The sequence below is a fragment of the Arvicanthis niloticus genome, chromosome 26, assembly GCF_011762505.2.
Source record: "Arvicanthis niloticus isolate mArvNil1 chromosome 26, mArvNil1.pat.X, whole genome shotgun sequence".
NCBI classification, from domain to species: Eukaryota; Metazoa; Chordata; class Mammalia; order Rodentia; family Muridae; genus Arvicanthis; species Arvicanthis niloticus.
Genome location: NC_133434.1, coordinates 36,035,768 through 36,056,312, shown reverse-complemented (window position 1 = coordinate 36,056,312; position 20,545 = coordinate 36,035,768). Strand labels below are relative to the sequence as shown.

Below are 20,545 nucleotides of genomic sequence, written 5' to 3'. Positions count from 1 at the left end.
TCCCAACACTGTCTTCTGTGGGAGATCTTGTGGCAGTTTCAAGGGCTGGATGTGTGTCAAGAGTTTATTTAACTACTCTCAGTTGTCATTCACTGGAGGGATATTCTTGTGAGTTTGAAGGGTGGGTGCTTTTCTAGTCCAAATAGTTCATTGTGTCTTTCCCACAATACAGAGACATCGTTTATACTTCTGACACTTGCAACAGTGTGCAGTTTATGGGTCCTGGAGGCCCCCACAATATTGTTCCATCTTTTTCTGGGCTGAAATACTTTATCTGGAATTTTTGATTTTGTGAATTTGTGATGAGTCCATTCTGTACAAATGAGGGATTCCATGACTTTTGTCACAGTCTATAGACTGTCTGGAGACCTCTGAAATACTGAGCTCAAAAATCTCAGCCCAAGTATATTAATTCTTCTCTCTAGAGTCGGTATGGGAAACAGCCTGACAAACACCTCCCCTCCCCGGTGAGCAAGGGTGCTCATCCCTTACAGTGACTCCACTTGCCAGCCTTCCAGCTGGAGGTGCACAGTGGGATGCCATGTCTGCTGTGTCCGCAACCAAAGCTGAACTTGGAGATTGTTACTGCAGAGGAGACTGGGTTTGGGGGAGATGATGCAAGAGACACTGGGTTGTATGGCCAGTGCTGAAGTTGAGATGAGAAGCCAAGGTTAAATGAACAGACCAGGCTACATGCTGACTGTGAAAAGGACTTGGAAAAAACAGAGCCAGCAGCAGGACACACGTGTGGCTAGTGCAAAAGGCTTCACAAAGCACCCAGTGTGTGCTGTTTCTAAATCAGCTCTACAATCACACAGGGTAGGTCATCCTCCCATTTTATAGACAAAGATCTAAGACTGAGTAAGTTGCATCAGATCACACGGCTGAGAGTTCTACAGGAACTCTCAGACAACCCAATCGTCTGACAATCTAATGCTATTGAATAGTGTAATGATGTTTGTAATAGTCTGTTTACATTTTTAAAAGAAATCCTTGTAAATCTGATTAAAATTTAAAAACAACAAATGAATTACACAGGTCAATGAGATAAAATGTCCTAGCTCACACTGGTGAAACTCTAGTTGTCAGATATTTTTAACCTTTTTTTAAAAAAAGATATTTTAAAAACATTTATTTATTTGTGTATGCATGCATGTGTTTGTGTGTGTCTCTCTCTCTGTGTATGTGTGTGTGTGTGTGTGTGTGTGTGCATGTGTGCCACACCATATGTGGAAGTCTGAGGACAACCTGAAGGATGCACTTCTCACCTGTCACTGTGTAAATTGTGGGAATCAAGTTTAGGTCATCAGGCTTGGTGACAAGTGCCTTTATCCACTGAGCCATCTTTCAGGCCTTCATTTGTAGTCTGAATTTTTACATCTAGAACTGTCACTCTTAAATAGGTTAAATTATGACTGGCAGATTGGCTGGTCTACTTATTCTTTGAAAACAAAGAATCTGTAGAGAAAAATAAAGAAGAGTTTTTGGAGAAGAAAACATACAGAGTTACTCTCCCATCATGGCTATTGAGTCTTAGTTTGAAATCACAACAGACAGTGCACTGGAGGCCAGCTCAGATGACAGCAAGGCCAGTAGTAGGTAGGCGGAATGCATGCCAGGGCCTCAAACACACAGACATCTATCTGATAAGCCTCAGAGAGGAAGGCTAACAGTTATCAGCTATAGGTAAATAATCCATGGGTGAGCAATGCCATCTAGCGCTGTCTCTTTGTCCCTTGTCTCAGATAAAAGGGTGGGGGTTGTTTGTGGGCCAGAAAGAACTAAGTAGCAAATGGAATAAAACAACATTTCTGGGAAGACACCTCTTATCTGGTCCTCTTCTCTTGCCAAGGAATGTCCTGTCCCTTAGTAGGGTCTAGAAGAGCAGAAGAAGCTGTGGACCAGGACATGGAGTTGGCATCCACATGTGGTCCCTGGATGTCTCTTTCTTCTTCTGTACAATTGTATAATCATTTGTGTTCCTCTCGGGAAGGTAGGAAGCCTTCCAGGCCTCTAGGATCCCTATAAGCGAGCATCCCGTGATCCTACCTGTGAGCTTACAGTTTCTGTGATCCTACCTGTGAGCGTACGTTCCTGTGATCCTACCTGTGAGCGTATGGTGCCCGTGATCCTACCTGTGAGCGTATGGTGCCCGTGATCCTACCTGTGAGCGTATGGTGCCCGTGATCCTACCTGTGAGCATATGGTGCCCGTGATCCTACCTGTGAGCATACGGTTCCCATGATCCTACCTGTGAGCATACGGTGCCCGTGATCCTACCTGTGAGCATACAGTTCCCATGATCCTACCTGTGAGCGTATGGTGCTGAAGTTGGATGTAGCTCAAGATATAATGAGATAGATCAAAGTCAAATGCTAGGAAAGTACTCAGTATAGTTCTTTTAGGAATTCTGGGCTTTGCAGCCTGTTTGTGTGTCATTGTCGGCAGACCACACCAGACTCAGAACCAGCTCTGTTCATGACAGTCTCTTGGGGCAATTGAGAGACATTGATAGGATCAGATTGGCCTCTGCTCATGTCTGTGGGGAATTGTCTCAATTGCTGATTGATGTGGGAGGGCCTGGCCCCATGTGCGTGATGGCCACCCCAGGCACATGGTCTCAGGTTTCATAAGGAGAGTGGCTGAGCAAGATGCAGAAGGAGGATGCTATCCAGTACACAGTGTTCCTTCATGGTCTCTGCTTTCAGTTCTATCTCCTGTCCCAAATTTCCTCAGTGAGGGCCTGTTACCTGAAAGAGAGAGACCCTTTCCTCCCCTAAGTTATCACAGTGACACAAAAGCAAACTAGGGCAGTTGTACACATTAATTCCTGATCTGTTTTCTTATGTAACTATAATTCTTATGTTTTTCTTATACATACTGGTATCATCTTAACTCTTGCCTGGTCATGGTTCTCAAACAGGTTTGTGATTCTCTGTGGCTGACTCCCAGTCAGAGGTGGGAGGTACCAGTCCCTGGAGTGAGCATGCACTCATTTGGTCGCATGAAGGGTCAGTCAGCCTCTGAATGATGAAGAGCCTGGTCCTAAATTTCCTGTTGCCTGTGGCTATGAAGGGCTAACAGAAGCCTCTAAACCAGTGCTAGGACCTTGTGGTGAGGCTGGCAGGAATCCCCAGTGTCTCTTAAACGTAAGGCTGCAGCAAATGTCCTGGGGAAAGAGGGAAAATGGGAAAGGGCCCCTCTGAAGGGGGGGGGGGTGGCAAACAGCAAGCACTGAGGCCTCTCTGCTCCTTTGCCCGAGAAGCACAGCCCCTGTGAGTACCTGAGAGTCAGCCTTGCTGAGGCCTGTGAGCTTTTCCTTTGCTTGAGACTCCAGAGAAGAGGGAAGAGGGCACTGTGAACTTGGCACCCCTGTCAAGCGCACCACAGTTGTCCACTCTGCGTACCGTGGTCTCCATCGCTGTCAGCAATTCCACACTTGACAGGTTGAAATGGACTTGCTTTAATGGTTTCTTCATGTGCCTGTAGAGCTGTATATACATACGTGTGTAGTGTATGCACATGTATGTGTCCATAAGCCAGAAGAAGACTTCAGGTGTCCTGTTCTGTCACTCTCTGCCTTGCTCCCTTGAGAGGGTCTCTTACTAACCCTGGAGCTAGGCAGGCAGCCAGTGAGCTTCAATGATCCTCCTGTCTCTGCACCCACAGCGCATCAAGTACCTTGACCTACTGAGACACCTCCCCAGTCCCAAGGACTTTCTTTAAGTATAAAAACCTGATATTTTCTTTCTTTAAATCTATTTTCCCCATGAAGAAACTGAGGCGTAAATCATAGAGATGGCCAGTGGTGAGGCCTACACTGCAGTCCAGAATAAATGGCTGCCATCTGGTGTCCTCCTCCTACTTCATAGCTTGCTCTTCACAAATGTGGTTTTCCTTGTAAGCAACTAGTACTCAAGGGGAAAATCTGATGGTGGAGTAGAACAAATGGCCAGTAGCTACACAAAGTCATCAGTGGGGCTGAGTAGGGCAAGGCTTTCTAGAGATAAGGACATTATCAGTAGTAGCTGTTTTCGTCTGAGCAGTCTGAACTGCCCTGTATGATCCACTCTGGTCCCCGTGCTGGCTGTGGCACATGCTGTCAGACTTCCTGCTCACACTGCTCTCAGTGGCCGTGCACTACTCATGACACCACAGAGTGACTGCCATCTGGACCAGCATGGTCGGGGAAAGTAAATAAGAGAACAAATGAGTAGCAGGGCGGGCAGAAAAGGGGTTTCTCTCAATGCTGTGTGCAGATGAGGAAGGTTTGCTGTCACTCATGAGCAAAGCATCTTGGGTTTCTGCACTGTCCTGTGCAGGACACAAATCTCAGAACTACAGCTTTTGGTCTCAGGCTCTTTCTGGTCCCTGTCCCCACCCCAGTGTGTGTGTGTGTATATGTGTGTGTGTGTGTGTGTGTGTGTGCGCGCGCGTGTGCGCGCGCGCATGTGTGTGCATGTGTGTGACACATACATACAAAGGAGAAAGAGTGAGTGTTGATACTTGCCAGTCTATATGAGGGGCACTTAGATGTTTAATAAATAATATTAGACCAGGTCATAATGTCATACAATTTACAACAATCCACCAAGAGACTCCCTCAGAGCAGGACAGAGATTCTTTTTCCTGTGCTCCCTCCACACCAAGTCCAATGAGAAGCTGTGGACATCACACCCCAAATCAACTTAGCTGAGACGGAGAAAGAAGCGTCAAGGCAGCCGGGGCTGTAGCGTGTGAGGAGCATGGTGAAGCCTGCCTGTTCTCCCTGCCTTGGGGAGCCCCTGGCTGGCATACCGTTCTCCTCCTCTCAAGGATCTCCTTTGGACATTTTTTTTTTTTGAGACAGATCTCAGTCTCAGCTTTGATTTTGGCTTTTGAGCTTCAGTCTGAACTGTGATCTGCATCTTTCTTTCTCCTTCAGTTTGGGACCTGGTTTTGCTACTTTGCAACCCCAGGTTAACATATGTTCCTCCCTCATGGTAAGGTGTTCTTTCTTTCTTACAAGATTTTCCTCTTTGTCTTTATGTCATTTGAATCTGATATGCCTAACTAAAATTTTGGGTCTTTTTCCAGGCTGGCATTCTCTGAGATTCCTGGGGCTGTCATTAATTCCAGAAACTTCTCAGCTGTTGTTACTCACTGTTCTGTCCCTTTGTCCTCGTCCAGGTTTATCACTGTGTGGACATTGCACCATCTGCGGGTGTTCTGCAGCTCTTGGGTATTCTGCTATGCCCTGTTTACCCCTTTTCACCTCTGCACTTGGCACGTTTGCCTTGCAAGTGTGGATTGGTAACCCTTCTAGAGGCATCTGTTTTTTACGTTGTATATGGGTGCGGTGTTTTGTTTGATTCCATCTGAAGTTATTAGGAAACACACTTACAGCTACACATACAACACAATTGTCTGTGTTCCTATAGGCAGGTCTTTTGGTGGGGTTTATGTCCCGGGGCTATTGCCTCTACAAGTTTTTCTCAGCACTGCCCACTTTTACCTTAGGTGAGATAGGAAAACTAAAGCGGCCTGAGCTCTAGACTTCTCCAGGCCAGACTAAACCTTTGGTAAAATACTTTTTCTCGAGAGCTGGCTTTCAATACTACTAAGTGAGCAAAGAGCAGACCTAGGAGGATTTCAGGGGGTATGTTAAGTGTGAGCTTTTAATTTATGAGTCTCTCCTCCACGAGCTTCCAGCAATTTGTCATCAGAGTTTAAGGGTCCCCCCCCTGTGGCTGCAGTGCTGTGTCTACTCCTAGACTCCTGAGTCCTCTGAGTCTTTGAGTCACACCCACTTGCTTTTTCAAGGCAGCTCTTTGCCCAGTGATTGCAGTCCTCTGGTGGATTCAGGAAGTGGTGTTTTGTTTGCTTTTTGCTTATTGTAAGGATGGAGACGACCACATTCAACGTCTTTAACATGTTAGAGAAAAATCCAGAAGTCCTAAGTTGCTCTTTAATGATAATTATACAAAATTGGGCATCATAGTAAAACCAGCAGATTAACTTGTATTGGTGGCTGGATTCTATTCATTGTTTCTTATGTTGGTCATGTTATAGATATTGAACCTGCATTTACATGTAAACATTTAAGTATAGTTCTCAACTCATTCTTACAGTTTTCCTTTGTTTTCATGTCACTCTGCAGCAATCCACTACTTAGCCAGGACAAGCTTTCCCCAGCTCTGCTACTCATCTCTCCAGCTATTAACACAGCAGAAGTGTCAGGAAACGACTTACCATTGGCTAGCCTATCATTTGATTTTACTAAACAAAACACAGCACTGCATGGTTTTCTCTATCAAGATATGCTTTATAGTCTAACCACTGTGTAAGCGGGCCAGAGCTGGCGCTTTTTACTCATGCTCTGGGGTCCTCATCGGACGTAAGCGTTCTTGTGCTTAGTCAGACAGCTGTGGCTTTACAGAGGCAGCAGCACTGCTCAAGGTTGCTCTGGTCCCCTGCATCAGCAGCTGTATATTTCTAATAGCAGGCAGTCTCAGTAGTGAGCGTTGTTTTGCATTATGACTTGAGAGGCCTTTAGGGAAGCACAGGAGATTTAACCCCTCTTTCTGTTTACTTACTTAGGTCCATTCCAACTGTAATTGACCAGAAATCCTTTATTTTCCCCATGGATTCTCAACCTTGGCAACCTCAAACACATAGAGATTCATTTCCACGCGGCCTTACAGGAGCGAAGGTAGGAGCCCATAGAGCCAGGCAGTGAAGTAGCTGCCAGGAGCCTCATGGACGCCAGGAGGACGGGAGGCCATACAGTGTACAACTCTGTAAATTCACTAAGTACGACTGAGTATACACGTTCAAAAAGGGAGTCTGCTGATATATAAATTATATCCCAAGGAAACTGCTTGGGATTTTTTTAAAGGTGGCATTTAATCTCTAGTATTTTTGATGGGAGACAGGGAGGGAAGGGTTTATTCAGCTCACACTTCCACATTGCTGTTCCTCACCAAAGGAAGTCAGAACAGGGACTCAAACGGGGCAGGAACATAAGGCAGGAACTGACGCAGGGGCTGTGGAGGAGCACTGCTCACTGGTTTGCCCCATGCAGCTTGCTCAGCTGCTTTCTTAGAGAACCCAGGACCACCAGCCCAGAGACGGCCCCACGCACAGTGGGCTGGACCCTCCCCCATTGATCACGAATTAAGAAAGTGCCATACAGACCTGCCTACGACCCAATTAAAAAAAAAAACATGACAAAATAAACTATAAGAAGAGGATGAGGAGGAAGAGGAAGAAAAAGAAGAGGAAGAAGAGGAGGAAGAGGAAGAGGAGGAAGAGGAAGAAGATGGGGAGGAAGAGGAAGAAGATGGGGAAGAGGATGAGGAAGAAGAGGAATAAGATGAGGAAGAGGAGGAGGAAGAGGAAGAAGAGGAAGTGAAGCAGCATCACTGACAAAATGATAGCTGAGAGGCTGCCCTGTGGAGTTCTGGGAAAGCTGTAGGCTCCTGCCTGGTGGTAAGGTCTGCGCTTTTAAGTAGTTGTGAAATCCAACTGGGCGATCTCAACCTTTGATTACTAACTTTCACCTTTGAAAGTAGGCAAACCCCAGCTCTTTTAATACATTCTCTCCCCAAAGTGGGTAGCTGTTTTTGGAATTTGATTTCTTGCCACAATTAGGAATTACTCAACTATAATTAAGGATCACAACTAAGAATTGTTTCTTCAGCTTTTAAAAATATGAACATCTTAAGCTTTACACCATAATTGACAGTTTGAAAAAAAAAAGTCTGTATTGGTCTTTCCGTCTTTGAAGGAGACCTCTTGAAAAAGTACAGAAGCAATGATAATATTATTGAGTAAAACTGGAGTCTGAAGTCTTATTTGTGTTATCAGTGTTTCCTATTGCTGTGACACACTATAAGGAAGGAAGGGCCTTGACTGTCTCACCGTCACAGGGACAGCCCATCGTGGGGGAAAGGCCCGGCAGCCGGATGTGGGGTCACGTGTCTGCACGGGAAGCAGAGAGAGGAGTGCTGCAGCTCAGCTTGGCTCTCCTTTGTATTCGGTCTGAGATCCCAGCCCATAGGATGCTGCCAGCTCTGTCAGGGCGGATCCTCCCTCTTCCACTCACATATCTAGAAACACCCTCATGGACACAGGTGTGTTTCCATGGAGATTCTAAGTTGACAGAGAAATGGACCATTATAACAGATACTGTGGATAAGTTAAGTTTCCAGACTTGCTTACTGGAATACTCATTCATTTTCTCTAAATTTGTCGGCCATACATAATTTACCAACAATGCATATTTACTACAATTGTAACGAATGAAAACTGTAACACGAAGATGCTGAGGCAAAGCTAACTCCCAACCTGCCTGGCCTGTGTGTTCCTCCGGGTGTTTATTTCATTTGCAATAATCCGTACAATACATAATAGTTGTAGTAACAGAACGTGTACATAAGCAGGTAAGCAGTATCTGGATTGGGTATAGATTTTTAAATTTTAACTGGATGATGGTGATAATTTTGGACAGGGTCTCACTATACAAGCCAAGCTAGCCTCTAACTCACTATGTGTTGGCTTCCCAGTGCTGGTATTTTAACTGAGTACCATCAGGCCCAGATGAAGCATTATATTTTGAATTGTTAAAAATAAAAGATCTTATCTGTTCACAGTTGTTATATGAAAGTATGATCACAGAATTGTTCTCGAAATATATGTAGTTAAAAAAAATAAGGAACTGGGAGGTAGAGCAGTTTAACTTACACATGGCATATTTCTGAATTTTTCCTGTCGCATATCCATAACAACAAAAGAATCTGACCTTGTAGGCTTCAGAGTTGGTTTTGAAGAACTTAAAGCACATAAGATGTATCTTTGGTGGTCATTTTTTGTCTTATAGATATATGAGGTTTTGGTTTTGTTTTTTTATCTCTAAATGGTGTCACATGCCTGAGGTCTCCGCTCCTCAGGAGGCTGGGGCGGGAGAAACACTTGAGCCGCAGAGTTTGAGACCACCTTGAGCTTCATAAAGAAAACTAACTAACTAAAGCCAAAACCAACCAAACCAACCAAAAAACAAACAGCAAGTGTGGTGCATGCCACATGTTTGTATTGGGAGTTGGAGGCAAGGGGATCAAGGGTAGCCTAGGATAGCGTAGCAAGTTTGTGGCTAACCTGTGCTACATGAGACCCTGTTTCAAAAACAAATCCAAAATATAAAAGAAAGAAAAACTTCATTGCCATTTATTATGTCTTTGTTTCTGTTTCAATATAGAACTAGTGTATCTCACCCCAAGAGCTCTCAATAACACAGTGCCCCAGGATTGTGTGTGACATGGATCATAGTCAGACCAGTCCATCGCTTAAGTGCCAGGGTGTCCCTGTTTGAGAAGCAGAGGGTTGTGTGCCATCACCTTCTTTATCAGATGTCTCTGGAGGTCCCTTACATGCTCAGCACTCTGCTGGGTGCCGGTAATACAGCCATGTACCTGTTTTTCTAGAGATAATGTCAGTGAAGAAGATAAGTGAGGAGACAATAATAAAATTCAGTGATAAACACTGGCGGACAAAGTGTATAGAATTCTATTGGAACGTTTGAAGAGCTCCCGACTCAGATGCAAGAGGAATCAATTTCAAAGACAGCTCCCTACAGCTGAGGTCTAGAGACTCAGTGGGAATGGCCAGAATGATATGGAGACACGGGTGTGTGAAGTGAGTTCCTAGGCAGAGGAGCCTGGATTAATAAAAGATGGCACGGCAGGGCATGAGTGGGAAGAGAAGCAAGTATGTCAGTCTGATAAGCAGAGTATGCTGAGAGCTAGAAGCTCCGCTCAGATCACAATGCGCTCTTCTGAACTTGGTTCAAGAGTCTGAGTAGTGTATGGAGATGGAGAAAATCAAGGCTTTGCAGCAGCCACGTGGCAATAAGCTGCCCCTCCTCTCAGATATATAACGAACACGCTGCTTCAGGGACGCTGGCGGCGCATCTCCACCAGAGCACATAGCGAAGGTGATTCCAGTTTCTCTGTCCTCATGTCTGCGTGTCTGTCATCCCTTTATTCCCTCATTGCCTTGGTCAAGTCAACCCCAGAGCAGTGCAGGTCGTGGCACAGCATAATAACTAACACAGACAGTACGAATGGCCGCCTTCTCTGCTTACATTTCACAGTTGTTAACCTTTACCATTTTGCTTCACCTATTTTTACTGAAGTGTTTTAAAGTACAGACCTAATGACATTTCACCTCTTAATGCTTTTAGCATGCATTTTTAAAACGAGCTTTTTCCCACTCGCAGTGCCATTATCACACCTAATAGAGTCAACGGTGCTTGTGAATATAATACATCTCAGTTCATACTCAGCTTGCCCCGTGAGTCCCCAGATGGCGTTCCCTGCTCTTTATCAAAGCCAAGGTCTGGGGAGGTTTTCCTGTTGCACTTATTTCACCTCTAAAGCAGGGACACTTCAGTTTGTGGCTGTCACCTGTTTGTAGACCACTTGGAACCCAGAGCAGGCTCTGAATGGGGCACTGCATGGTTTTCGTCCTGGCCCCAACACTTACTAGTTACACTTCGCAAGTCACTTGCTGCCTCTGTGGCCTGGCTCCTTCCATGCCCAATGTAGGGTCAGGACAGCATGCATCTTGTAGGGCTGTGGCAAGGGTTAGTAAACAGGGGTGGTGTCCCCAGCTGTGCCCATATGCAGTGAGCACTGAGCAGGCGCAGGGGTTCATGTTAGTATTTGTGATTAGTCTCCACCAGCCTTCGAAGTACTTGAGGCATGAGCCACTCGTCCCAGAGTCTAACGAAGCATTCTAGTTGGGGTAGGGTAGACTAGGAAAGCAGAGTAAAACTCAGATAGCTTGAAAATAAATATACAGCTTCTTAAACTGTAGTCTGTGTTCCTAAATATGGGGGGGGGGGTCACAGAAAATTTGACAGTTGTGAAAGGTTTCTGAATAAAGACAAAATCCAGATTGAGAATTGAACACACATGCCTGGGAGGTGTTTCTCCCAGCCTTACTCTCCTGTTGCAGTAACACTAACTGCACTCGTGAGTCACATTAGAATTGTGAGCTACCTTGGGAGACTTCCAGACACATGCTTTTACACGAGCTCAGATGGTGTACATAGACACTATACATTCTTTGAAGAGGTTTATAGTTACAGTGTAGCTAACTTGTAACTGGTGGGAAGTGAATCCTACTGGATTGGCGTTGTCTTCTGGCCTCAGCCATAGGCCTGTAAGCTCATATCACTAATGACATCTCCATGAGAAGATTCAATTTAAGTGCATATTTTTATTTATATATTTTTTCCTGAGGTGTAAACTACTACCAAGACATAACCTTTCCAATCGCTTGCTTATTTTGTGTTGGGTTTGGGAGCACATGTGCAGGGTGCATGTGTGGAGGTCGGGGTGACTGTGTACATCCTGGAGACTGAGCTCAGGTTCTGGACAGCAGTGTCCTTCTTGGCTGTCTAGTCTTGCCTGCTTGCTGCCTAGATTTTATTGCAGGGTGTGCTGCTGTAGTTAAGTAACATCTCAAAAGCAGCGTTCCAATCCCAAATGCTGTGTTAGCCTGCTTGCCAGGAGGGCTGCTATTCTCTGGCTACTAACAATCAAGAAAAATAATAGCAGGAGGCCATGGAGTTGGGAGCAGCCCGTGTACCATAAACACTGGACAGAAGTTGGGTCTGTTGGCTCTGAAAAACATTGAAGATTCTATAGGCCTTACACTATTAGCTAGCCAAGGTTGAATTCTTTATATAAACATAATCAGTACATAATGTTATTCAGTTGCTACTCAGGAGGTTGTGTGCATGTGTGGTGTGTGTGCATGCGTGTGTGTGTGTGTGTGTGTGTGTGTGTGAGAGAGAGAGAGAGAGAGAGAGAGAGAGAGAGAGAGAGAAAAGCCTGATGACTTAAGTCAGATCGCCTGAACCCACATTCTAGAACTGACTTCCTCAAAGGTGTCCTCTGACCTTCACCACACCCCCCGTAACCCCCAAATAAATAAACAAATGTAATTAAAAAATTAAAAAGATGCACAAACTGTCCTCCTTGCCATCACACTCTGTAAGCTAATAATTATCACTGTGACAGATTTTAAGAACATGAACACAAAGCTAAGGGCTTACCTTTCCTCACACCGTGTGCTAGCCTCTGCCTCGGCTGTTTTGGGTTCAGTGCTGCTATGCGCTGTGGGCTGTTGTGGGAACCCACAGTCCTGAGACAGGCATCAGGCACACAGTGGGGCAGGCCCTTACAGCAGTGTGGAAAACCAGCCCTGAACTTGGCATCCTGGCTGTGTCAGAACTAGGAAGTATATCATCCCAGAGCATCCCAGGCTTCTAGCAACTCTTACTGGGACCTTCAAGCCACTGACCTTGTGTGACTTCCCCCTCTACTAGTTAGACTCCAAGGTCAGGGCAGAAGCTGTTTTCTACCCAGCCTACATCCCATCCCCATTGCTGACAGGACTCCTTTCTGGTGTGTGCATCCTGCCACAGCTAAGATCATCCGTTTCTCAGCCTTCCCTGCACTGCAGTGTAACAGTGCAGGGAAGGACCCACTTCACCTCAGAAGGACTGAGCGGTGGTGCCATCAGCTCATCCGAGTCACAAAGGGGCATCCACAGATGCCATATCTCTCTGCCATTCTGGCTTCCCCCTTGCTTCCAGATAGAAACAAACATGGCACTTGAAGCCATAGCAGTCACTTTGCACAGTGACAAGGATGGAGGCGGCCTCTGGGGACAGTGCAGCGGGAGAGGAGGGGAGCCAGGTCCCTGATGGCTTCTAAGAGCAACTAAAGAACTGTGGCATGTGACAAGGGACCCAGAAGACCCTCCCACCCATAACATCATACCCAGTGACTAAGCACTTCCATCTTGGTCTCGGAATCCTGGTGTGTCTCCCTGTGTGGCTATCTACCCGCCAGCTGCTCTGGGTCTGCACCCAGCAGAAGCCTGTTACTGGGCCACATCTCACAGTGATATATATGGACTGCCCTGATTTCAACTTTGCAGGTTTCAAGTGACACCAAACCCAGCACCAAAATCACGTATACACACACACACACACACACACACACACACACACACACACGTTCTCCAGCTTGCAGCAATCTTTTCCTTACTGTCACTATCACTGAAAGGGAAGGGAGCAGATGGCCTTCTCTTCCTCCTCCTAGCCACAGTGGGAGCCGTGTTCCTCCACTGTGAAGACCAGCCTCCTCTGACTAGTTTCTGACTAGTTTTACCCTTCTCAGGGAATTCCAGATCTTTGCACAACTGATTTAGTTTCTTCAATCAGGTCTTGTGTACTGCCATCTCCTAAGAAGGATTATCCGGGACTGACAAACCCAAGGAAGCCTCCCATTATTTTCTATCCCAGTGATGGCAAGAGACCTGGGGTCAGAGGCAAGTCAAATTCATCTTCCCAGTGGCAGGGCTTTCTGCTTGGCGGTTGCTTGCCTAGTTACCTTCAGTGGAAGGTAGGCAGCTGCCGTGTGCTTCCTCTTTTTGTTTTAAGCACCAGTTAGTTGGATGTGACAGCACCTACCTACTTACTTGTTCTGGCACAAATGAGCTAAAATAGGTGTTTGCCCTCATTCTTCAGTTCTTAGAAAACAGGACAGACATTGGCTAAGCAGTCTTACAGCTTTGTAAGTTTGAGACTGGAGTCTGGCTATAAGTAAAAGCAGCTCAGAGGTGGGACTGCTGAGCCTATGGAGGAGGTCTGTTTGTTGTGCCTTCTCCCCCTCACAGGGAGGAAAGGAGGGAAGCCATTGGGAATCGGATGTTAGAATGAAATGCTAATAAAATAATTTAAATGCTTTAACTATACCTTAACTTTAACAGCTTACTAAGAAATTGTGTTTTTTAATAGATACTAGTATATAGTGAAATGCACATAACTGTCACCTGACTTTACCCGATACACATCTTCTTCTTCTGCCCATCTTCACCTTCTTCCCTCCACCCCCATCATCTGTGGGCAAAGTTCATTCCCTTTCTCTCCCAACAGCGTCTCCCACGGCTCAGGCTAGCCTCAGACTCACTATTCAGTAGCCGATGACCTTGAACTTCCTATCCTCTTACCTCCACCTCCTGAGGGCTAGGATCACAGGCCTGAGTTGCCACACCTGGTTTTGTCATTTCTTTACTCTCTTTTAATGATATATGGTTGATCAGTAGTCCAGCTCCAGTCAGCTTGGTCTGCCCTTTAGAAAACGACAACGTTGTGCAGCGTTGATCTAAGCGGCCACCGACGGTACCTGAGTGTCCCGTCACAGCAGGGACTGCAGTGGCTCTAGAACTCTGCTATTCTTTTGGCTCTTCTTAGTGACTCTAAGGAGCTTTTCCTTAGACATTTTTGGTGAGTACCGAATAGACTTGCAAAGGAAAGTAGGCGAAATGCTTAACTCCTTTTTATTTCCCCAAATTCCAAGTTAATTTGCTGAAGTTTTCATTAGGTATTTTGGAGGATGATTATGAAGAACTCATGTTTTTAAAAAGATATTTGAAGTGTTTCAGTCCACTGCAGTTCCCCTCCCCAGCCTTTAGCCAGCAAGCTCTCCTTTCCCCCTTTCCCCTGGAGCAGCACTTTATAATTTATGAGACACTCAACATACAATATTAGTCATTTGAATCTTACAAATGACCCCGTGAGTCTGATACTATTGCCCACGTTACAGATGAGAAATTTAACTCATGTGCCTCAAACTGGGACTCGCTGTCTGTTGCTCTTTTCAATATATAAAGCCATGGTTTGAGAATGAGTGGAAAGTGACTGAATCATTTTCCTATTTGTCCTTTCTCTGGCCTCAAGATTTACATGGAAGACGTCTTTTTACCAGTGGGAATATGGCATTAAGCAATATCCACTTTAGAAGGCATTACTCGGGGCAGGCACTGTTGAGAACAGTGCTCTGCTGATAATACTGTAACTTGGCAAATAGCTTCCCTCAACTTTGTTTGTGAAGCATTTCAATTTTGATTACTCTGTGTGGGAGCTACTGCTCAGACAGACGCGCGTTGTTTTATGGGCTGCCCATGTCTGGGGAGCTGGCATTACATGCTGCCTAGTGTTTTTAATTCAGAAGTTCTTCCAGAAGCAACCTTAGCCTCTTGTATTCCAGCCCTAGTTTTAATAGCATAAGCTATTTCCTTCTTATATAGCGTTGTGGGCAGAGTAATAAAATAAATACCACAAAATCACTGATGAGATGAAAATTGAGCTCCCCGCTTCTGTGCAGCCATGTAGGTAAAACAGTAATTGGCTCTGATAATAAGTTTTGTTCTTACAAACCAAAGTCTAAATGAGAGTCACATTTGATATATCTGCTTGTAATTACTATCAAAAGGAGAAAATGCAAATTTTAGATTGTTTAGCGAGTCAAAATAGCTTAAACAAATTGCTGCCTTTTCTTGACCAATTGAAAAATTTCTGAAGTTATTTCTGATATTTCTCTTACCGCCGGTGAAGGATTATCTTCCAGAGAGTGGTTTTCTGCTTAATGGAATGATTAATTTGCTTTTGGGTTTTAATCTATAATTGTTTTTCTTAAAAAATAATCCCTTATTATTGGATCTTATAGTATAGTGTAAGCCCGTAGGAAGGGTTTTGAACACACCCATTGTAAAACAGTAAGACAGATTTAAGCACTGAATCTGTTTAATCATGACTTCCCAGTGAAGCTACTTTAAATATTTTATTTATTGTTGGGCATCAAACCCAGGACCTCTCACATGCTAGGCCAGTATAGACTATTACTGAGCCACACCCCTAGTCTGATATGTTTTACATTTTTATTTATTTATTTGTGTGTGTGCTATGCATGTATATATGCCTATGTATATGGTATATGCCTGTGTATATGGTATATGCCTGTGAATATGTGCATGTGTGTGTCCTTGCATGTGCTCGGACTGTAAGGCTGGGCTGAAGTGTGTTTACCCACTAAGCCACCACACTGGCAGCATTTGCTTTTATGTCACTTTATTATTTTTGAGACAGGTTTTCATGTAGCCAAGACTGGCTTTGAATTTCTAATCTCTCTGCTTGTACCTTGTAAGTGCTAGGATCATGAGCATGTGTCACCGTGCCCAGAATCCAATATTTTAAAAGGGAAATCAAGTCATGCAGGCTACATACTATCATTTTGATAAACTCATGCTTTGGTACCAACATGGCAAAGATGAGACTATTAATAATTTTAAGAGAATTGTTCTAGCGGCCTACAAGAAGAGTCTGTATTCCAACCTACAATTTCTGTTTATGTGGTGATTTTGTTCCAGAATATCTGTGCCTGGAGACATAAAGTGAGACAGGGAACAACTGTGTCTTAATGCAGGTGCTCTCAGAGACCCTGCTCATCTCTTTCCCAGTCCAGTCCTGAAGCCACACAAAGTTGATGGAATGTAATAAAACTAAGAAAAGCTGTCTGGTCCACTGAGCCAGTGATCCAAGAATTAAAAGTTGCAACAAAGCTGAGACATGATGGATGAAGCCATTACCATCAGTCGTATCCATGATCCACATTCTTAAAGCATCCTAATTACAGAAACCACATCCAGTCAATATAATACATATTAGCAATTTCCTGATCCTTGGTAGGACGGAAATTATCCCGAAAGCTTAATTAAGAAGGAAAAAATTATGTTCAGGTATTAATTTCAATTTAAAAGAGGCACTCGGCTCTCTGCAAACCTGCCAGGGAAGTGCTGTGAGTGTGGGTTACTGCACAGAGAAGGAAACCATCTTAACTGGGCTCCACGTTACCTCTGGTACCTTATGCACTCAAAGGAGAAAGTCACAAGACATGCCTTGCTTGTGACGTGTGCCTCCACATGGGCAGTTGGGGACAGCTATTTGGAACTTCGATTATTCTGGAGCCATTAAAAGCAGAAGGAGAGTGTGGATCCTGTGTTAGCTCATCTCGACAAGAGCTTTCCCTTTGCTATTCCTGTAGCCTGACTCTTCACTTTGACCTCAGACTGGTGGGAACACTTAGGGTCAAAGAAATAAGTGGATGATGGACCAGTCTGTTGGGTTACTGCAACCCTTGTAACACTTGCCTCAGATCACCCTTGGAACAAAAGTATTTGACTGAACCCAAATCATAGTTTCTGGTTGTTCCCAGTACCTCTTAAGTTTTTTAAAAATTCAAGCTCACAAAGTTTAGGTACTGTGTTCCCATTTGTACAAATGTCTAGAATAGTCTTATCAGTAGAGACATACTCTAGTGTCCTAGTGGCTGCTGGGGCTGGGGGGAGCAGGACAGGGGAGCGACTGCTAATAGGTGTGAGGCCTCATTTGGGGGAAATAAAATTTTCTGAAACTAGATAGTAGTGAGCTTGCTTAGGTTTGCAAAGAAAACCACAGGTTTGTAAATTACACTGTGGCACAAAAGTCATATGTATGTATGTATGTATGTATGTATGTATGTATGTATGTATACACATCAGAGATTCTTAATGCCATAATCCTCAGTGCTAACTCTCGTCTTAACCTGAAGTCATAGACTGCTGTGGTTCAGGGCAGCACCCCCATGAGAGTGTAGCGCCCAGCTTTTGCCTTTGACAAGCAAATCTGCTGGCTTCCAGAGAGGTGAGGTAACTTTATGGAGTCCCACCCAGCAGTCCAGGCTAGAGCAGTCACCTAGATCGTGTGACATCTTTCCAATGCCCTCATCCACTGCCATTCTGACAGGAATCTTTTACAATGAAAAACAAGTCATTGGAACAAGGTGGTCTTAATTTTTCCTAATGAAAGTGCTAATCACAGATGGCAAACCTCCGCAGAAGTATAGACACATTTGTTGTGATAGATTTATCAGGTCCAAACCAAGAGCTACCTGTAAGTGTCCCTAGAGGAACGTGGCCACATTAACAGACCAAGAGAGCCCTCTACCTGTATGTCTGGAGCATAGATTTTATTCACTAAGTCCTTGACCTGGAAAGCCAGAAATAAACTGAAGTGAGAGATTCTTGTCCTTTGTTTGTCCTGGTTGACATGGAGCACTATTTTTGAGCAAATGAATTATGTATTTGTGCACACACATAGAGGAAAATCTTCCTTTTCTGTGAATAAAAGGGATTGATTGGTATCCTCAATAAAAGATCCAATTTTTTTTTCTGTGAGAATTACATTAAAGTCCTTATTTTCCAAGAATTTTATATTCCTCTGAGGATATAAAATGTTAATCTGTTCATTCTACATAAAAATTCCATTGTTCTTTGTTTCAGCCAAAGATACAGTTGAGCACGAAGATCATGCAGGACCTCGAGAACAGGCATCACCGAGCCGCCGTGAACGCGAGCTATGGGATCAGTTTGCCGTATATCAACCAGAGGAAAGCACAAGTGAGTAACGGGCTGCTCTCGCAGACTGTTCATTCTAAAACAGGTCACAAGCCACTGGCCAGTGCCGTGAGACGGAACACAGATTATAAGTAAGACTGATTCTTTTGCCCTTGGGATTTTTTTTCAATGAAATGAAGTGGCTATCATTCTGTCTGTAATTTGTAATGATTAAGGAAAGGTAGACATATTTTAAAAGATCTATTGTAGCGCATTCCAGTTTTTGGTTGTGATTGCTATTCCTTAAATGATCTAGCAGCAAAACTTAACAGGGAGGAAGAGAGTTGACAACAAGAATTAGTAGAGGAATTTCGGATGTTTTGCACAGTAGGCTCACCACGAGGAAAAGCAAAGGAAAAGCACAGCACAGCAGCCTTCCTAGTGGTGCACCCATGCAACAGTGCAGCAGGCAAGCAGTCGTCCCGAGCTGAAGCCAGTGGGCGCACCTCCTACTGCAGCCACCTGCTGGAGGCAAAGCTAGAGAGAGGCACAGGCTGCCCGAGAGTGTGCAGCCTTCGCTGCTGCCTCCTGGCTCAGATGCCCCAGGGCCAGCACTGACTTCTTCCTGGGCTGTGGCTTTCCTGAAACATCTAGAAGTGGTGCTTTGTTTTAATTAGAAAACAATCTGAGGGCATTTCTAATACTAAAAATTTTTAAGGTGAAATCTATGTATTTTAAAAATATATTTATAACCTTTGGCTTCTCTCAGTGTTCTTAACATATATATGTTATATGTATATATACATATATACACATATATACATATATATACATATACACATACATATATACACATATATGAAATTATATATACATATATACACACACATATATATACATATATATACATATATATATGAAATTAAAAGTAAGAACATGATTACTTTTAGAATTAAAATTTCCAAACCATTTTTAATTTGCTTAATTACCACAGATTAAATGGTCCCAGTTTCCTCTGTAGACTTTGTAGTTGCCTGTGTCACCCGTGGCATTTGGCCACTCTTGGCCTCTGTGTGCACTTTCTATTATTCTTACAGGTTTGGGTTAAGAGCACTATCCTAGAAATATTTTCTAGCCTAAGAAATAACCAGAAAGTTGGATATTTTATTCCTGTTGGAACTTTATTTAAAATGTCAGTGTGACTAATGTGAAGAGGTTTTTATCTGCTTCCCAGGAGCCTCAAAGCCCTTGAAGTAAAAATATTATTTGTCTGGCTGCACAGACAGCAGCAGATTTCTGTTTTGCTGTTGTTGGTTTTCCTCCTCGATCTAGAATGAATATTGGCTTAGCTGGTAGAGCGCTGCAGCTTGGCAGCCCCGGGCGACTTCCGCATGGTACAGAAACTTTGTGACTGAGAGACATGGGAGTCATGCTTCAGTTTATGATGCCAGTATTCAGACTTAAATAAGGAATTGAAACAGCCCTAACTTTAGGAAGGAGTCTTAGCTGTTTGTTATACTTTAAATAATTTACAAGTAGGATGAGTAGTGTGGGTATTCCCGCGTCCTAGGAACCACGAGGGGATGAGAAAGGTCATTGCTCGGCGTGATATGTTAATAACATGTGCTCACTTATTATATTAAATATTTTCTTCATGAAAAAAAAAAGACCTTACAGAAATTGACAGCAGGCCATGTTAAAATTGTCATATACATTGTGTCAAATCTGATCAAACTATTGGCCTTCTCACCAAAATCGTTGGGCCTATCGTTTTATGTTGGTCTAGATATCAGATGCCACTGGATGGACACACACACACACACACACACACACACACACACACACATATGAAACAGAGGCATTATTTAGAAAACTCTCTGAGGGAAAGTACTCAGGTATCTGGTTTTTTAAAACCTTGTAGCACATCTGGGGGTAAAAGGCAGCTGTAGTTCAGCTCTTTTTTTATTTTAAAAAGTGTTTTTAAAAGCATCTACCCAAAGTGCCGCCACATGTGCATCACAGTGATCACAGTTAACTAAAGAAGGAACAGCAAAGCTTCTGTTTCTCAGTGTCTCTTCCTACTCAGGGCACAGCCTGCTGGGCCTTCATATCAGTGCAAACGGAACAGCTTGTCAACAGCCTGCAAATAATTCAGGCACTTTTGACAAGCAAATATGAGTCCATAGTCAGTTTGCATTATTAGTTCTGGAAGCTGGTGGGTTTTTTCATCTGATGAGGATGTGTCTCATTCTTCACCATAGGAGGTAATGGAAGATCC

At 44.0% G+C, this 20,545-nt stretch overlaps 1 protein-coding gene across 8 annotated transcripts in view; it reads left to right on the top strand.

Moving 5' to 3' along the window:
* The window catches only part of Iqch (IQ motif containing H), a 182,362-nt gene that overhangs the window by 13,338 nt on the left and 148,479 nt on the right, over positions 1 to 20,545 (top strand). For all 8 annotated transcript variants that reach the window (XR_013107660.1, XM_076925732.1, XM_076925733.1 and 5 more), the window contains 2 exons: positions 6,580 to 6,691; positions 18,214 to 18,330. Coding sequence is in view for 6 of the 8 variants with exons in the window: in XM_076925732.1 (XP_076781847.1) it covers positions 6,580 to 6,691; positions 18,214 to 18,330 (229 nt within the window). In the remaining 2 variants the exon portion in view is untranslated. The remainder of the gene's footprint in view (positions 1 to 6,579; positions 6,692 to 18,213; positions 18,331 to 20,545) is intronic.